The sequence below is a fragment of the Osmerus eperlanus genome, chromosome 1 (genome assembly GCF_963692335.1).
Source record: "Osmerus eperlanus chromosome 1, fOsmEpe2.1, whole genome shotgun sequence".
NCBI classification, from domain to species: domain Eukaryota; kingdom Metazoa; phylum Chordata; class Actinopteri; order Osmeriformes; family Osmeridae; genus Osmerus; species Osmerus eperlanus.
The window spans coordinates 4935686-4951365 of record NC_085018.1 but is presented as its reverse complement, the minus strand read 5'-3'; the positions used below and the strand labels follow the sequence as shown (position 1 = coordinate 4951365).

The following is a 15680-nucleotide window of genomic DNA, read 5'->3' as shown; positions in this document are numbered from 1 at the left end:
AATTTGTCTTTCCTTACAGGGCAGATAAGGAGTCTTCAGTTAATGCAACCAAAGACCAAACACACACAACATGCTGATGTAACTATAAATATGCCGCTCAGAGTAGAGGAGTCATTAAGTCAATCAGGTTGAGAAAGTTAGCTGGCCCGACTAAGAGAGAGGACCTCATTTGGGGGCAGACATAGTAAACCTTAAGGAGTGGATTCATTATGTTCAATTATGAGTGGTTTTCTTTTCTATACAGATTCTGGAAATTGTAAAAATCGTATTGCTTTGGTGAGCAAGTTGAGGGTTGGTGCTGTTGGTGCGATATATTTTTAAAATAAATTAGTAATGGTGGTTGGTGGTTATTATTGTAAATGGAACTGTTTCTCTCACATATGTAAGTACAAAAAACACCTACCAGGATCTGACTTGGAAAAAGTGTCCATGTCCAAAAGATTCCTGTAAAAATAACAATATTAACAATTAGTCACAGAGTTGGGGTGAAACAAAGAGGTTCATATTGACATATTAGACGAGTACATGAATGACCTGAAATGTATATCACACACATACAACACAAAATTGGATGGCGGACATATAAGTCTGTAAGTCTTTTGTGTGTCAGGCTGGTAGCTGTTCTCCACAGGCAACCAGACAGGTTTGTCTTGCGGGTCTAACGAGCACACGTTTCCTTTCTGTAAAATAATTGGACTGAAATAGGTACAAGCTTCTGGAATAGATACAAGTGGGTACAATCTTCTGAAATAGATAGGCCTGAAAGTGGGTACAAGTTTCTGGAAAAGATTTAAGCACTTTCGGCAGAATAGTGTCTATGAGGCCAAATACAATACCCATCATTTCCACTTGAAGTAATGTCTTTCCACATTCCAATTTATTTTCCAGTCAATCTCAACTCTTTCTTGAGGATCTCCAAAATAAGTAAATGTTTAGAGTAAATTAAGTTCTGTATTTGTATACTCAAATATGTCCTCTTCCTGTTGAGTACAAAATGAGTATTCCATTGATTACATCAGTGTTGTTGTACAGATTGGCTCAGCAGATGTCAATCCATCATGTTGTTTAAGGATGTTTAGTCACTTGCATAAATCCATGTTTGGACCACTTGGGAACATGTATCAAATCTTCACTCTACTGTGACTGACATTCTCTTGTTTTGTAATGCCCCCGCCCCCACCTTTGTGCTAACCTACTAGTTGTGATTTGATATCAAGCATCAAGGCCACTCCAATATCCAACCTTACTACATGCAGAACAGGTGGTAACATGAGCTAACACAGCCTTTACATGTAACCCTATAAAACAGGCAGAGAGTTCAACACGACAAAGCTGGAAGAAACATTGGCATCAAATTAAATAATTAAGCTGATGACACCACCAACACTCAACAAACCAGAGTGAAAAAATAACTAAACAATTGTCCAAGAGAGCTGTAACTTTATACAATGTAAGGATAATGAATCAATAACAACCCCATTAGCCTAGCTATTAATTAGGCAATAATCTACAGATGAATGTTTGGCCACACAACAACCATAATTGTTTTCATCAAGACATCAACCAAAAAGAAAACCTCTTGATTGTAAATACAATTTAAGGACTCTTTTCCAATTAGGGTGCTAATGGCACCCCAACAGTGTGCCGTTGGGGGGATGGGGCGCCCCCTAGGGGAAACACTTGTGTCACAGTGAGCTTTTTAGATATTTTTTTGATATTTCAACAGTTTACTGGGAAAAGTCAATACTGTACAATACTGTTGTACACAGAAACATTTATGTATTTTGTATGTATAGTACATTTGTTCAATGTGTTACATGCAAACAGAACATTCACATTTGCATGCACATTTTTACACGTATGTAAAATCAAATAGAGTGAACAAACAATTGGCACAAAATGACATCCATGCAAAAAAAGAGAAAGAAATGTGTTGATTGGTAAATATTGCCATTCCTATTTCATTACTATGTCACCTGGCAGGTAACTTGCCAATTTAGCAGACATCACAAACAGTCCATGTCAGAATTTTTTTTGAAGTTGTGAGGAGTATGAAAGTCACTGAGAATCAACTCATCAGTTTTGATCAGCATCCATGTGCATGTAGTTATAGTGCCCAATTGTACTTATTATTTTACATTTAGTCATTTAGCAGACGCTCTTATCCAGAGCGACATACAGTAAGTACAGGGACATTCCCCCGAGGCAAGTAGGGTGAAGTGCCTTGCCCAAGGACACAACATAATTTTGCACGGCCAGTAATCGAACCAGCGATCTTCTGATTACTAGCCCAATTCTCTAACCGCTCAGCCACCTGACTCCTTTTGCACATGTGCCAAAACACATGCAAATTCCTTAAATTAATAATACATTCTAATCTGCTGTGCGAACCATAAAGTCATTGTGAATTTGTTTAAAAAAAGATTATTCTCATTCGAGACTTGAGCCAAAGCGATTGAGAAAAACTTTAACATAACAAAATTCACTGATCTATAAAGTATCCACTTAAGATTGTCTTGCTAGATGTTTTTAGTAAGCTGGCTTTAGTTCCATATCTTCTATTTTTAATTGTAGGTCGGTAAATATGCCTTCGGTAATGCCGTAAATTGAGTGTAAATTCTAGATTTTACAATGTGAACATGTCGTTTATTAAGTGAACGTAGTTTGAAGTGAGCATTTCCTACAGATAGAGAGGGCTGTATACTAGCTTGCTGATGTTAGAGCGAACTTGTGTAGTGCGCGGTATGTTAAAATAGCAAAATTCCATGATCTATAAAGTATCCACTTTAAATGATCTTGCTGTTAGTAAACTTGCCAGATTTTCATCCATGGAGCTGGCACAATGAATATGGCTTCAGCTATGGAGCTGGCTCTTAGATAAGAAAACTTGTAAAACAATGTTGTCAATAGACATAGTACTATAAGTATTTTCTGATGTAAAATATGGCTATGGTTTTGATGACAGTGATGTGAATCTTTGTTTGTGTGTCACTGATATCTTCATCATCGACTGGATCACGGGCACTGTGCACTAGCTCATTTTAGTCCCCAATACCCTACTGAGGGTGGGTGAGAGAGGGTACTCTATATATTTAGAAAAAATAAGGAGGAAACTATGATAGATGATAGTTTTTATTGTCATTCAACAGTACAGCTAAGTGCACATAAGAACGAAATGTTGTTCTACTGGCTCCTAAGTAGTGCTCTAACTAAAAAAAAAAACAAACAATACTCCTGTGCGGAGTGAATAAAAATATTCCATATAAAATATAAATATTGCACATACCGTATTTTTCGGAAATAAAGCCGCGGCTTGTACCCCGATTTTACAGTTTTCTTGTGGTTGTAGGCTACGGTTTATATTTCGAAGCGGCTTATAGCCTGGTTTTAGAACAAAAAAGTGGCTTTGTCCCAAGATCTCTACAGACCGTGCAGCTAATTTAATGCTCAACACTAACGGGGGCTTATTACTTGAAAGAGGAATTATTTCTACTGTGTCACGTAATGCTTACGTCAGCATAATGCCTATTTCTGGACATACTATCCACAACCGAAGTGTGTTACACAATGCTGTAAGATCGCCTATACTCGTGCATTGCTTGGTATTGTAGCGACAATGCCAGAGAATGTCTAATATAGGGAGAACTGCCACTCTCGGAAAACTTCCGGGTTCTGAACTGGTTGCAGTTCCATGTGAGGGCGCTAACAAGCGAGTGCAGAATGAATGGAGGTCTATGGAGCTATACCCCTCAAAATCCACTTTTCTCTGGATATAATTTTTTGTTTAGTCATTTGAATTCTGAAAAGGGGAGGCAAAAAAAATACACACTGCTGGCTGTTCGATTTTTTTTTAAGTCGCCTTTCTGTTCTAAAAAGCCTTTGAAAATGTCATTGACGTCATACACATGGTACGACCAGAGCAACTGCTTTACGGCAAGCTCTGGTCACTTCCTTTTTTCTCTCAAGGCATCGACAACACAGCTGACAGGTTAGGCTCTCCCTGTCAATACACATGCTAGAAAGAGTTTTGGCTTGCTAATGTTGTTGCTAATGTTGCTAATGCTCTGACATTCTGATTCCGCTTCGGATGCCATCAAGCGGGAGCTCTGGTCGTAGTCAGTCCTTCACTAACCAATCAGCATTCATTAGCAGAATGCTAGCGTGTTATGGGCAACAACGATTCACCCTGTAAGAAATCAAAAGGACATAAGTACTCGTTCATTCAACTTTCGACCTATAATCCATGTTGAACATGCAAAAACTACAATCAAATCGGAGATTTATCAACGACAATCAGGCGAAAGAGACAAATTTAGCCATTTAGCTCCATAGACTCCCATTCTACATGCACTAACTCGCGATCACCCCCAGTGGAACTCTGGTGGAACTGCAACCAAATTCGGTACAATGGGGCTTAATAGGGAGTGGCAAGGCTCTCCTTAAACAGGTTCTGACAATGCTCTTGGTACCCAGAATGTCCCGCGGCAAGCTGAAAAGCTACGAAGTTAAGGGCATTAGCTTAGTTAGATAAGCATTGTTTGGAGTTCTATTGTTGTGTTCGTTCTGTTTTGATATGTGTAATGCTATGGTCTGTAGTTTAGATCATTTGAGTGTTCACCCTGATTGGGAATGTTGCCTAGTTAGATGGCTATCCAAGCTGTCCAATGGAAAATGCTTCTGGGGAAAAGAACAGTCGTGAGCATTGTTCCACTCAACGCTAGCCAGCGCTACGGTATCGTTGCTCCCGTTTAAAGTGCGGCCTATATTCCAGTGCCGCCTGTACTCCGATTTACAAACACGAAGCTCCCATTCTGGTGGGGTGCGGCTTATAGAAAATGCGGCTTATTTTTCAAAAAATACGGTAATATATATGGGTATTGCACATATTAAAAAGACAGCATATAAATACAAAAATCCCTTGCAAACAGCGGCATATAAGACCAATCCACATGAAGCTCACTGTAACGCATTGAGATGTAGTGATTAGGGATGGGGATCGATACCCGGTTCTGTAAGGACCCGGTTCCAAATTTCTCAAAACCCGAAGATCAATAAGGTCCGAGCTTATCGATACCGCTATCGAGACTAGGCTAAGTCATGTCATTTAAATCAAATCACTGGTGCACAAACATACATCGATTGTCTAATAAAATAACTAAATTCAATTGAATGGCCTGCCAACCGCCTAACTAAAAGAAGAATTTACAATCTACAATGACAACTGCGGGTTCGCTTCATTTCATTTTGTTGCTAGCTACGATGGCTGAACGTACTAAGCGGTCAAAGGCTTGGCTACATTTGAATAAAGCCAAAGATAAGGACAAAGCAACGTTGTGCATTAGCTAAAGGTAAAATGCAGTACATTCGACTGTCTTCGAGAAGCAACGGTGCCAACTCCAGCTGCCGTTGCAGGACAATCATCCTCCTCCACCCAAGGCATGGTGAGCGCAGTCAGCGCACCCCAACTTTGTAGCAAGTATCCATCGTTGACAATAATAAGCCTCAATAATAAGAGCCAGGGCTCTGCAGTGCAACTATTTCACTCGCGTATGCCCCTAAAACTTGAGGCGTGCGCAAACCGGAATTCTTTTTTACGAGCACAGTCAGTGTGTGAGTAAAGACTAGCCTCCCCCGCCCCGCTGCTGATCATTCAAAACATAGTCACCGGGAGCATGGCTCTGTGGACTGCTTAAGCAGCTCGTTAAACAATAACAGAGACAGAACAAAATAGGGATGAGGGAAGGTTTGGGTTTGGTTAGCTGGTCATTTAGCTATATCAGGTGCCTTTTGTTGAAACATGTTAAAGTCTTGAACAATGACGGCTTGTCAATGTCCCTTTCTGTCAACCAACCAATCACAGTCATTTACACTAGTTACTCATCCAGGTTGTGGATAGTACATCTGTAGTGGACAATTGTAGACTTGGCCAGAGCCAGGATCCATTGTTCCAATATGTGCTCCTTTTAGCCAGACTCCTCCTGAGAGCCAACACGTTCCCCTTGTTGTATTTTATATCTGTTTTACTTAAGTTATTGTTGTTCAGTAGTCTTGTTTACATAAAGTGTGGCGTGGGTTATGTGGGTGCTGCTATATGTTTAACATTTGCCAAATTCATTCATTTAGATGGTGGTTAGCTCAAGCTCACCCCAGAAAAGTATCGATAGTGGTATCGATAAAGACTCGGATCGTTAAGCAGTCTCGAAAATGGTATCGATAGCGATAAAAATTAACGATCCCCTTCCCTAGTAGTGATTAGGGGTTATTTAGAATTCTGAAATCTGATAGCTTGTGGAAAGAAGCTGTTGCAGAATCTGGCTGTTCTGGCCTGAATGCTGCGGAACCTCTTGCCAGAGGGCAGCAGTGAAACAGTTCTTAATGTCGATGGGTGGGATCTTTGGTTATATTTTGGGCCCGAATTAGACAGCGTTTGTGTGCGAGGTCCTGGATGGAAGGCAGTGAAGACCCGATTATCTTTTCCGCTGTCCTCACCACTCTCTGTATTGACTTCCAATCGGAGGCATTGCAATCCCCAAACCAAACGAAGATACAGCTAGTCATGATGCTCTCTATGGTGCTACTGTAGGAAGTGGTGAGGATGGGAGGTGGAAGATGTGCCTTCCTCATTCGGCACAAAAAAATTAAGATGCTGCTGTGCTCTCTTCACAAGGGAGGCAGTGTTAAGGGACCATGTCAGGCTGTCTGTAATCTGTACCCCCAGAAACTTGGTACTACTGACTGATTCCACCGGAGTATTGCTGATGAGAAGTGGCATGTGGCTGTGCTGGTTTCTCCTGAAGTCAAAAAATAATCTCCTTAGTTTTTTCGACATTCAGGATCAGATTGTTTATATTGCACCAGTCCACAAGCTGTCTCACCTCCTCTCTATAGGCCTGTTCGTTGTCATCTTTGATGAGGCCCACCACTGTTGTGTCGTCTACATACTTCACAATATGGTTTGTATTGAACCTGGCATGACATGCGTGGGTCATCAAGGTGAACAGTAAAGGACTCAGGACACAGCCCTGTGGGGAGCCAGTGCTCAGAGATATGACGCTGGAGTAATTAATTCCAACCCTCACCGACTGACTTCTTTCAGTTAGGAAGTCCAGTAGCCAGTTACACAGAGGGGTACCAATGCCCAAGAGTCCCAGTTTGCTTACAGAATGTTGGGGGATGCAGTGTTTCCTCTAGGATTTTTTTGGCAGTGGGGGCAGGTCTGTCTGAACTCCCCCCCGCCCCCAACCCTATATTTCGGAGCAGGTTAATGTAATAGTCTAATAGGTAATGTAATATTGCACATATTTTCGTCCTATTTACCCTAAAGCAATAAAGTTAGGCTACTTAAACACACCTTACACTCATAAAGTATGTTCTAAATGGCATACATGCTGCCAATTAATCAGTGACGTAACAACTTATTGTAAATGGTCAGTAGCCTAGCCTATCGATTTAAGGTAGGCCACTCGGAAGCATGTACACTGTCTGCGTCATTTGATCTTGATAGGCTAAGCATTCTGTAGCAAATAATAACAATAAACCCACTATTTATTAATTAAAACGACTTAAGCATAATAATGCACCTAAATTACAAACGTAAGCAAGGGCAGCAATCGCTATCAAATCAACAGACGTGCAATTTAGCTAGCAGGGGAAGAATACAAACAACGAAAATCACCAGTTAACTTAATTTAAATTTGCAAGAACTATAGACTAATACAAAAACATGCTTAAATGAACTGACAACAGAAGTTATACGACTTACAGTTCTCAAGGACGCACACACACAATCTCATCTGCGGTGTGAAGCGCGTGTCCGTGCTATTCTCCGACATGCACTCTAACAATCACTGCTGATAGATGGCCTACAATTTTGTACAGCCCTATTTCTGATACCGTGGCGGCAGAAATTTAGACAAAATCAACATAGAGGAAACACTGGGATGATCGTGTTGAACGCTGAGCTAAAGTCCACAAACAGCATCCCCACGTAAGTGTTCTTCTCCTCCAGATTTGCCAAGCTCAGATGAAATACAGAGGACATGGCATCCTCTGTAGAGTGTTTGGGGCAGTAAGCAAACTGGAACGGATCAAGCATGGGGGGGATTTTTGAGATGATGTGGTCCTTTACCAGCCTCTCGAAGCACTTCATCATTATTGGCATGAGTGCTACTGGACGGTAAGACTTGTAATAACACGTTTTTTGGGAACTGGTATTAGGGTAGCAGACTTGAAAGATGATATTTAAACATTAAATACTTTAATTTAGCTTTATATTAAAATCATACAAACGGCTCTGGCTCTCCCTCTTCCAGCTCCTCAGCTCTCTCAATACCTTCATATGTTTCTCTAACTTTTTTATTTACTGGGGCAAAAAAGGCTGCAATGTCCCTTCCTCGTTTCATGATGACTACTAGAAGAAGAAAAACGTGTAAAAAAAATAATATATATGTATATTTTTTTATTCAGTCAGCTCAGGGGGGGGGGGCCACAGGGGGGGCCAGGGACATTTTTACAGGGGCACTGGCCCCTGTAGGCCCCCGTGTAGAAATGCCCCTGCTGTGAGGACAGGAGCCAACTGATTAGCGCATTCCTTTAGTACCTTGCCTGGGATGTAGTCAGGCAAGGTACTTAAGCCTTGTGTTATCTTCGGGTCATTCTGACCCATCAGTCATTGTGACCCACCATCGTATTGCGACAACTTTACCGCATACAAAAACAAAGTGAAGCATTTTCTTTTAACCGTTGGGCTGTCAGACCCCCCACATTGCGAAGGTTAAAATAATTATTTTTATTTGTTTTTGTATTGGGTAAACACAACGATGGTTCGTTATTAACCTTTGGGTCATGTGAGCCGAAGGCAGCACAATGGTTAAGGTTCAACAGAATCAGGTCTTTATTGCAGCTTTAAGTAGCACAACCAGGTTGGGTTGCACTGTGCACTACAGAACCTACCCAGTTGACTAAAAGACACAAAAATGTTGAAGCAAATGTTCACTTTTACAATGCCCTTAATTGATGCAGTCCCTGTGCGTGATAACTTAAATGTCATACATACACCAAACTCCAATTTTAGCAGCAGAGCCAACCCTAGGATAACATTCAAAAAGCTATGCACACATCTGTCAAAGGTCTGGAGTTAATGGTGCATCAAGAGCTGTCAAACAAACACGTATCTCTCAAGTGATGAAAGACATTTTTGATGATCTGGGGAAATGTTATGACCCCACACAGGTCAGAACAACAGACAGGCTGACATCCATTACAAATCAATTCCTGCCAGTGGTTTAGGCCATATCGATTGGGTCAGGCATTTGTGACTGGCTCCCTGTATGCCAAATGACATAACATTGATGTTCCTATTTGTTATGATTATTCATGTACTTTGCTTAGTTTCTGTCAGACACATCATGTTGGGGTCTGGTCACTGGGTCTCTCTTGATGCACCAACTCTATAATATCCACAGCGGATGCCTTGTGGAGTGACGGCTTTCTGAATTCACCCAACCCAATTCTTTCAGTGTCACGGACAGGAGACAACCCAATAAACCCCAACTGTTAGACCAACCCTCGCAGGACAGAGGGTCAAAAGTGCTTATCAACAACATTTTCATATTTTTCTACCCAATACAATACGCTAGCGTGATACGCTAACATTAGAGAGATGTCAGCTCAGGAAATATAGTTCTTATAGTGTGTTCTATTTTGTTCTGCTATTGGATTATAATGAATCTGCATTTTGGGGGGAAATAGCTATTCCAATCATTTAAATATCGGCATTTACAGGGTATGCATATTTAAGTCCATGGTTATTTCAAGGTGAACAAGCAGTCTTTTTACATTATCATTCTTGATCTGTTGGTAAATATTAGTATATCTCATTCTGGGGTAGCCTCAAAATTACATTAAAATTGTACCAAATATCCCCATCCTTATACACCTGAAAAGCCTCCACTCCATCTCTCTCAAACGCCCCCTCACATTTAGAGATGACACGTATTTATCCAACATAAAGTCTTGCTGTGGATTATTGACGGCGTATTCATATCCAGCAGCATACACATCCATGTGATCTGGTGAGTTGCTCGACCTGGGGCTCTCGAAGGCACTCAGAATATATAACGCTAGCTACTGCGCCCCCTCAGTTATACACCCACCGTAAATGCAAATGCTTTCCAAAAGTCTGTGATTCTTTCAAATAAGTAAAGAGGTGTTTAAATAAGATGTAAGATAGTTGACATGAGGCTAGTTAAATTTGGCAAGATTTGACCATGCTCAAGAACAGGACAATCAGTGAAGGGAAACGTTTTGATCTAATTCTGTTAGGAAATCTTTGTCAATATTGTCGACATTCTTATGCAATTTCATTCCATATTAGTATCAGGAAACTGCTGTTGAACATGTCATTCCACATTTTCATTTTATCATACCTTTTTCGATTGAATTAAAAACATACTGAATGCTATAAGTATTTTCTTACCTGCACGAGACGGTAACTTCAATCTTCGTCGCAGGTACAGTGGAGTTGAGTGGGTCGAATTCTCCAATAGACGCCATATTCTGGTTTAAAATGGGTTATCAAAATCAGAAGTTATTTATGTATGTCTAGCCGCTCTCGAGCGATATATTACGAACCGTTAAAGGGTTCACTAAGAAAAAGACAAAAGCTCAAAGTGACGACTGATGACATTCGTCTTCACGAGGTTGAGCGCAACGCGCATACCTGTAGGTAAACCACGTGACAGCGCTCGAGACATTCATTGCAAGGAGCTGTGGCGGTGGATTTCATTCATCGCGGAGAGCGCGCGTACGCGTCACTGTCACTGGAAAGCAATAGGTCCTTGAATCTCCGTATTTCCCACTGTTCATCGGTAGGTGGAGGCAGAGACTGTCAGAAGTTGCTGGAAATATCCTTCCATAGTCGTAGACCAGGCTACATGGCGAGTTTAATATGGGCTACCAAAGACGCATATACGGAACAGCAGCTATTTTCATAATGTGCATGTCTAAAGGGCTTATACTTAAAGGCAGGGTAGGCAATGTTGTTAAGAACTTTGTCATATTTGCCAAAAGTAACTTAACGTCTTGATAGCAACCAATATAGCTAAAGGTTTGACGGTAATATGAAATCATTCTGACATCTGTGAGCGTTGCAATACTGTAATAAACACGACCAATCATTAAAGGGAACCCTGACTATTGATTGGACGGCTACCTGTCCGTCTACCTACCCACCTGCGCACACTCTGCCCCTGCACTCAATGCGTGTTACTGTAGTTTTGAAGGGAGGGGGTGGGATATTTTGGTTTGAATTGTTTCAAACAGAAGCCAAAATAGCTAGCTTCGCAAAACTTGCCTACCTTGACTAACACAGAGCAAACTAATAACCCACTGTTGTAACAGAGCTAGTGACTGACTAACTACTTAAAGGATTGCTTACAGGAACTGCTTCCGGATTAACTGTAGGCTACAGAATATAAACAAAACACAAACAACCTACACGAGTATTTAAACTTTTTAATTCAGAATTAGCGACCTTCAGCTCAATTAATCTTTCCCAATGTCGATCTCTGGCGACAATTAAGAGAGCAATTTAAAACAAGATAAAATTACTTGAAAATGAATTGACTGTACAAAGAAAAACGTTCTCTATACTCAGAAAATACGGACGATGAGTGCAACGCAGAATTTAAAATTAAAAGGAAAGAAGACAATCCTTCAATACAATTCCACAAGCCAAAGTTGGAGAGATGCATGCAGACACTGTAATACATGGAAATGAAGTGCTTCAAGTTACAATGTACAGTATAGGCTACTACAGAAGTATTGTAACATGGTGAATGATTTGTGATCGTTATTTTGACATTTTCTGCAAAACCATGGCATGTCAAGTGATGTCTTCAACAGTGATTAGGCAGTGAACAGGGGTCTCTGGTATGTAATGTCATGACGCCAGAGCAGAAAATAAATCTTACCTAATTTTCAATTACTTCAACAATTACTTGAACAACATATTGGAAAGAAATCCATGACATTATTTTTGGAACACAAAAGGAGTATTCACCTTCTTGCATTACCTTAAAGCAAATATGTAAACATGAGTCCAAACCAACCAAAAGAGATTCTCTGATTCCCTCCCTTCAACAAGTTATCTAAAAGTAATGGCCTCCAAAAAGAAAATCTTGAGAGATAACCCCTGGCATTGCTTTATCTACTCTGCTTGGGCAACATAAATAATAGCCTAAAAAAGGTGCCTGTAGCTAATTGTGGATCACTCGAGAACCAGATATCACTCAATTTCCAAAGCCTTACTATTGTGTGAACACATTTTAAAATAAGCGTCCGGCAGGTTAACATGTTGCACTCCCCTGGTAGAGCCCTTCTATCCAATATGACTGATGTTTTTGATTGACAAAAATGATGTCCCTCAACATCCTTAAAACAGCATACATAATTAGTTACCTTGAAATCATAGCACAACTAATGTAATCAAACAAAGCAGAAACAATATGACTGTTCTAGCAGTCTGGTGACTGATAAGAGGGTGGAAGAGCCATTGACCTTGGAGCTTAACTGTTAACAGATTTTTTTTCCATTAAATTCAAGATTTCAAACTGTACAAGATACAGATGTGTTTGAAAACAATGTTAAATTAAGAATCACATCCACACTTATGATAAAAGGCACAACGAAAGGTCCTGAGGTATAGCAGTCATCAAAACCATTTGGCCCTCAAGCGAACGTAAAATACCAAGTGATGCTCAAATCTTGCACTGAAAAATTTGATAAACCGCTGATTAACGACTACTAAAAATACACTGGTATGCACCTTGCAGTCTCAATGCCCTTCAACTCTGAAAGGCCAGCTTCTGGTCACAAAGAGCAACTTGTGAGAGACAGTGGGGTGGAGAGAACTGCTTAACTGGCAAAATTCTAAGGTGGGTTTGTACTTTACTAGCTTGATCAGCAAGGAAGAGCTATGAAAATATTAAACAAAAGATTATGTACAATGGACTAGACCAATGCCTTTTTGTGCTTCAGTTTTGAAGATTGATAAAGAAAAAGGGGGTTGAGGTGACTGAATGTGAAATATGCATGTGAATATGAATCAGCTGATCCAACCATCAAATCATGGGTTTTGGAAAGGGCACCATATATTCATCTATTCAAATATTTTATGAAAAAATTAAAATGTAACGGTAGATACTCCAGCTTGGTTCAGCATTGAATAGCAGCTCGTCAGTCTATTCATTCACTAAAAAAGGAGAAATACATGCTTTTCTGAGGAAGATCGTCAAGATGAATCCCAGAGCATTTTCTTTTCTTTCAATAGGAAGAAATGAAAAAATTGTCTGTCATTTCAAAGACAATGAATTATTGGTTTGAACTAGGTAAATTGGTGTGTAATTAAGGTCAAATGTTGTTCTAAAACATGAGCAACTGAGATGGCCAAATAAGCCTGCAGTTCCCTTTTGATACTGTGGCCAACCACTCCCTGAATTTGACAAAGATGCAACACACAAAAAAGAACAGTAAAGAGGAAGTTCGAATGGCACAGATAAGATTTTAAAAATCCAGGACACTAACATTTGCTAAAAGAAAAGAACCAAAAATGAATATTAAATATGTCTCAGCCCCTGGGTCGAGTACATTAATTTTGGCACTTCTTTTATTGAACTCTTCTGATGTCCGACCGTGAAGCACCCCACCCTTCCTCACAGGGTGGGATTATGTGATGAAGAGTGTGAGTAGATTAAAGATGTCAACGGCCAATGAGGATATGGGGATGGGAGGGAGGAGAGAGGTCATCAGACGATGTTGTTGGTACCGCGGAGACCCACGCCTCGGGCAAACTGCTCAAGAAGGCCTGAGATGGCACCAGAGGGGCTGGAAACCGAGGATTTGAGCCCCACGGTGGAGCTGTAGGCAGCCAGGAAGACCTCCCTCACCGCCTCCAAACGGGCCTGCCGCTCTGGGGGGGGCTGGCACCTGGGGGATACAGAGGGGAATGAGAAGAGAGAAAAGGGATAGTATTTAGGGAAGAGGAGATTAACAGAGGGAAAAGGAGTGGGGGTTGGAGGGAATTTAACCAAGAGGACAGAGTCAGAGTAGAAAGAGAAAGTCGAGAAACAAGAAGTAGAAGTAATAACGAAAAAAAACAGAGTCGCTTCAGTCATTGTCACCAAGTGCTGAAAAATTAAACGTTAAAGGTCTCATTTGAGGTCTCATTGTGGGACTGCTTGTAGTGGCTGTAATACTGCACCAAGGCTGAATTTCGGGAAAGAGACTTCAGATACAGTATTAGGGGACCACTAAGGCCTATATAAAAGCATCCAAAATCAGCATGTCATGGGATCTTTAAAGGCAGCATCTCTCTGAACCCTGCTTCACTCATTCTCTTCATTCTCCCACCCTTCATTCGTTCCCCTCAAAGAAGGATGGGTATGCAAGACGTTATTTGCTTATGCTGGCTGCGAGTGTTGTTCTCAGGACACACTCAATTTAGTAGCCAGACCAAGCAGAAATTGAATTATGTCCCACTGTGGGGATAGAGAAAGGGGGGGAGGTGTTGGATAACGCAGATCACTTTCTTATTCTGCCTCATACCTTCCACTCTTCCAACTGTTTATCCCCCCCCCACCACCACCACCACCTTCCCACCCCAAGTCCCCTTCTAGGTTTCAGAGAATTATGCAAAAAATGCAATACTGCTTTGACTGGGGCACCACTAACAAATGGTAGTTGGGTAGAATGAGTTCTTCTAAATTGAGTTCTGGGGAGCAAAAAGCAGGTCCCTGCTCTGAGGGTAGCACAATTACAAAATACAGGAACTTTGAGGGTGGGGCTTCAGTGCTGAACATTTGAAATTGGTTGAATACTCGTAGCAGCGTCCAAGTATTTCAACCAATATTTCAACTAATTCCTAAAAATCCTGCAGATGCTTTAAGTAGGGTTCTTGTTTCGAACCGGTTCCCAGTGAATCGATTCCTTGGAATCGTTAGCAAACGATTAACGATTCTGTTAACGATTCTCTGTGCCGTTGCGCATGCGCAAATTTTTATAGTTTATTCAGACAGACTGCAGCAAACATGGCAACTAGGAAGAAGCGTTCTAAAGTTTGGTTGTATTTCACAAGACAAAATGACAACAACGCCACTTGTAATGCGTGTAAAAAGTATATTTCGTCGAAGGGAGGAAATACTACAAATGTGAAGAAGCATTTGAACACACAGCATGGAATGAAGTTACTGGAACGTCATGTGTTCGATGCATGCAGCAGCGCAGCTAATGTTCGCGCTTCATCTCTAACTATCTAAGGTAGAGCTAAACTGCTCAAAAGTGATCACAACCACTTGTTACTGTGTGAAGCAATTTGCCTTTATTGTGTGTAGTCGATCTAGTTATCTTCTGTCCCGTCGTTTTAAGCATACATTTTAGCTCCGGCATTCGTCTCCCATTAGTATTGATCTTATTGATCATTTCACGTTATCGGGGCGGTGTGTGTTATCAGCAAACGTTCGCGTAAACTGAGCATTTTAATTGTTTAACCTTTTAATAGTCCTGTTAAATGTGCCTGAAAACGCCTAAACAACATACCCAAAGTACATTGAAATCTGTTGTTGAACCATTTGGAGTACATGCATGTAAATGGTCTCTTTTGAAAGGTGACACTGAAGTTATTT

The 15680-nt window shown here is 40.8% G+C and overlaps 2 protein-coding genes across 3 annotated transcripts in view; both read right to left on the bottom strand.

Moving 5' to 3' along the window:
• cpne9 (copine family member IX) overlaps positions 1-10706 on the bottom strand; it is a 226224-nt gene extending 215518 nt beyond the window's left edge. Inside the window, 2 exon segments of the mRNA XM_062456646.1 lie at positions 404-444; positions 10478-10706. Coding sequence (XP_062312630.1) covers positions 404-444; positions 10478-10554 — 118 coding nt within the window. The 5' untranslated portion in view covers positions 10555-10706.
• Positions 10707-11497: 791 nt separating this feature from the next.
• Positions 11498-15680, bottom strand: part of mtmr14 (myotubularin related protein 14) — a 35798-nt gene continuing 31615 nt past the window's right edge. For both annotated transcript variants that reach the window (XM_062456380.1, XM_062456389.1), the window contains one exon: positions 11498-13986. In XM_062456380.1, the coding sequence (XP_062312364.1) occupies positions 13806-13986 (181 nt within the window). In that variant the 3' untranslated portion in view covers positions 11498-13805. The remainder of the gene's footprint in view (positions 13987-15680) is intronic.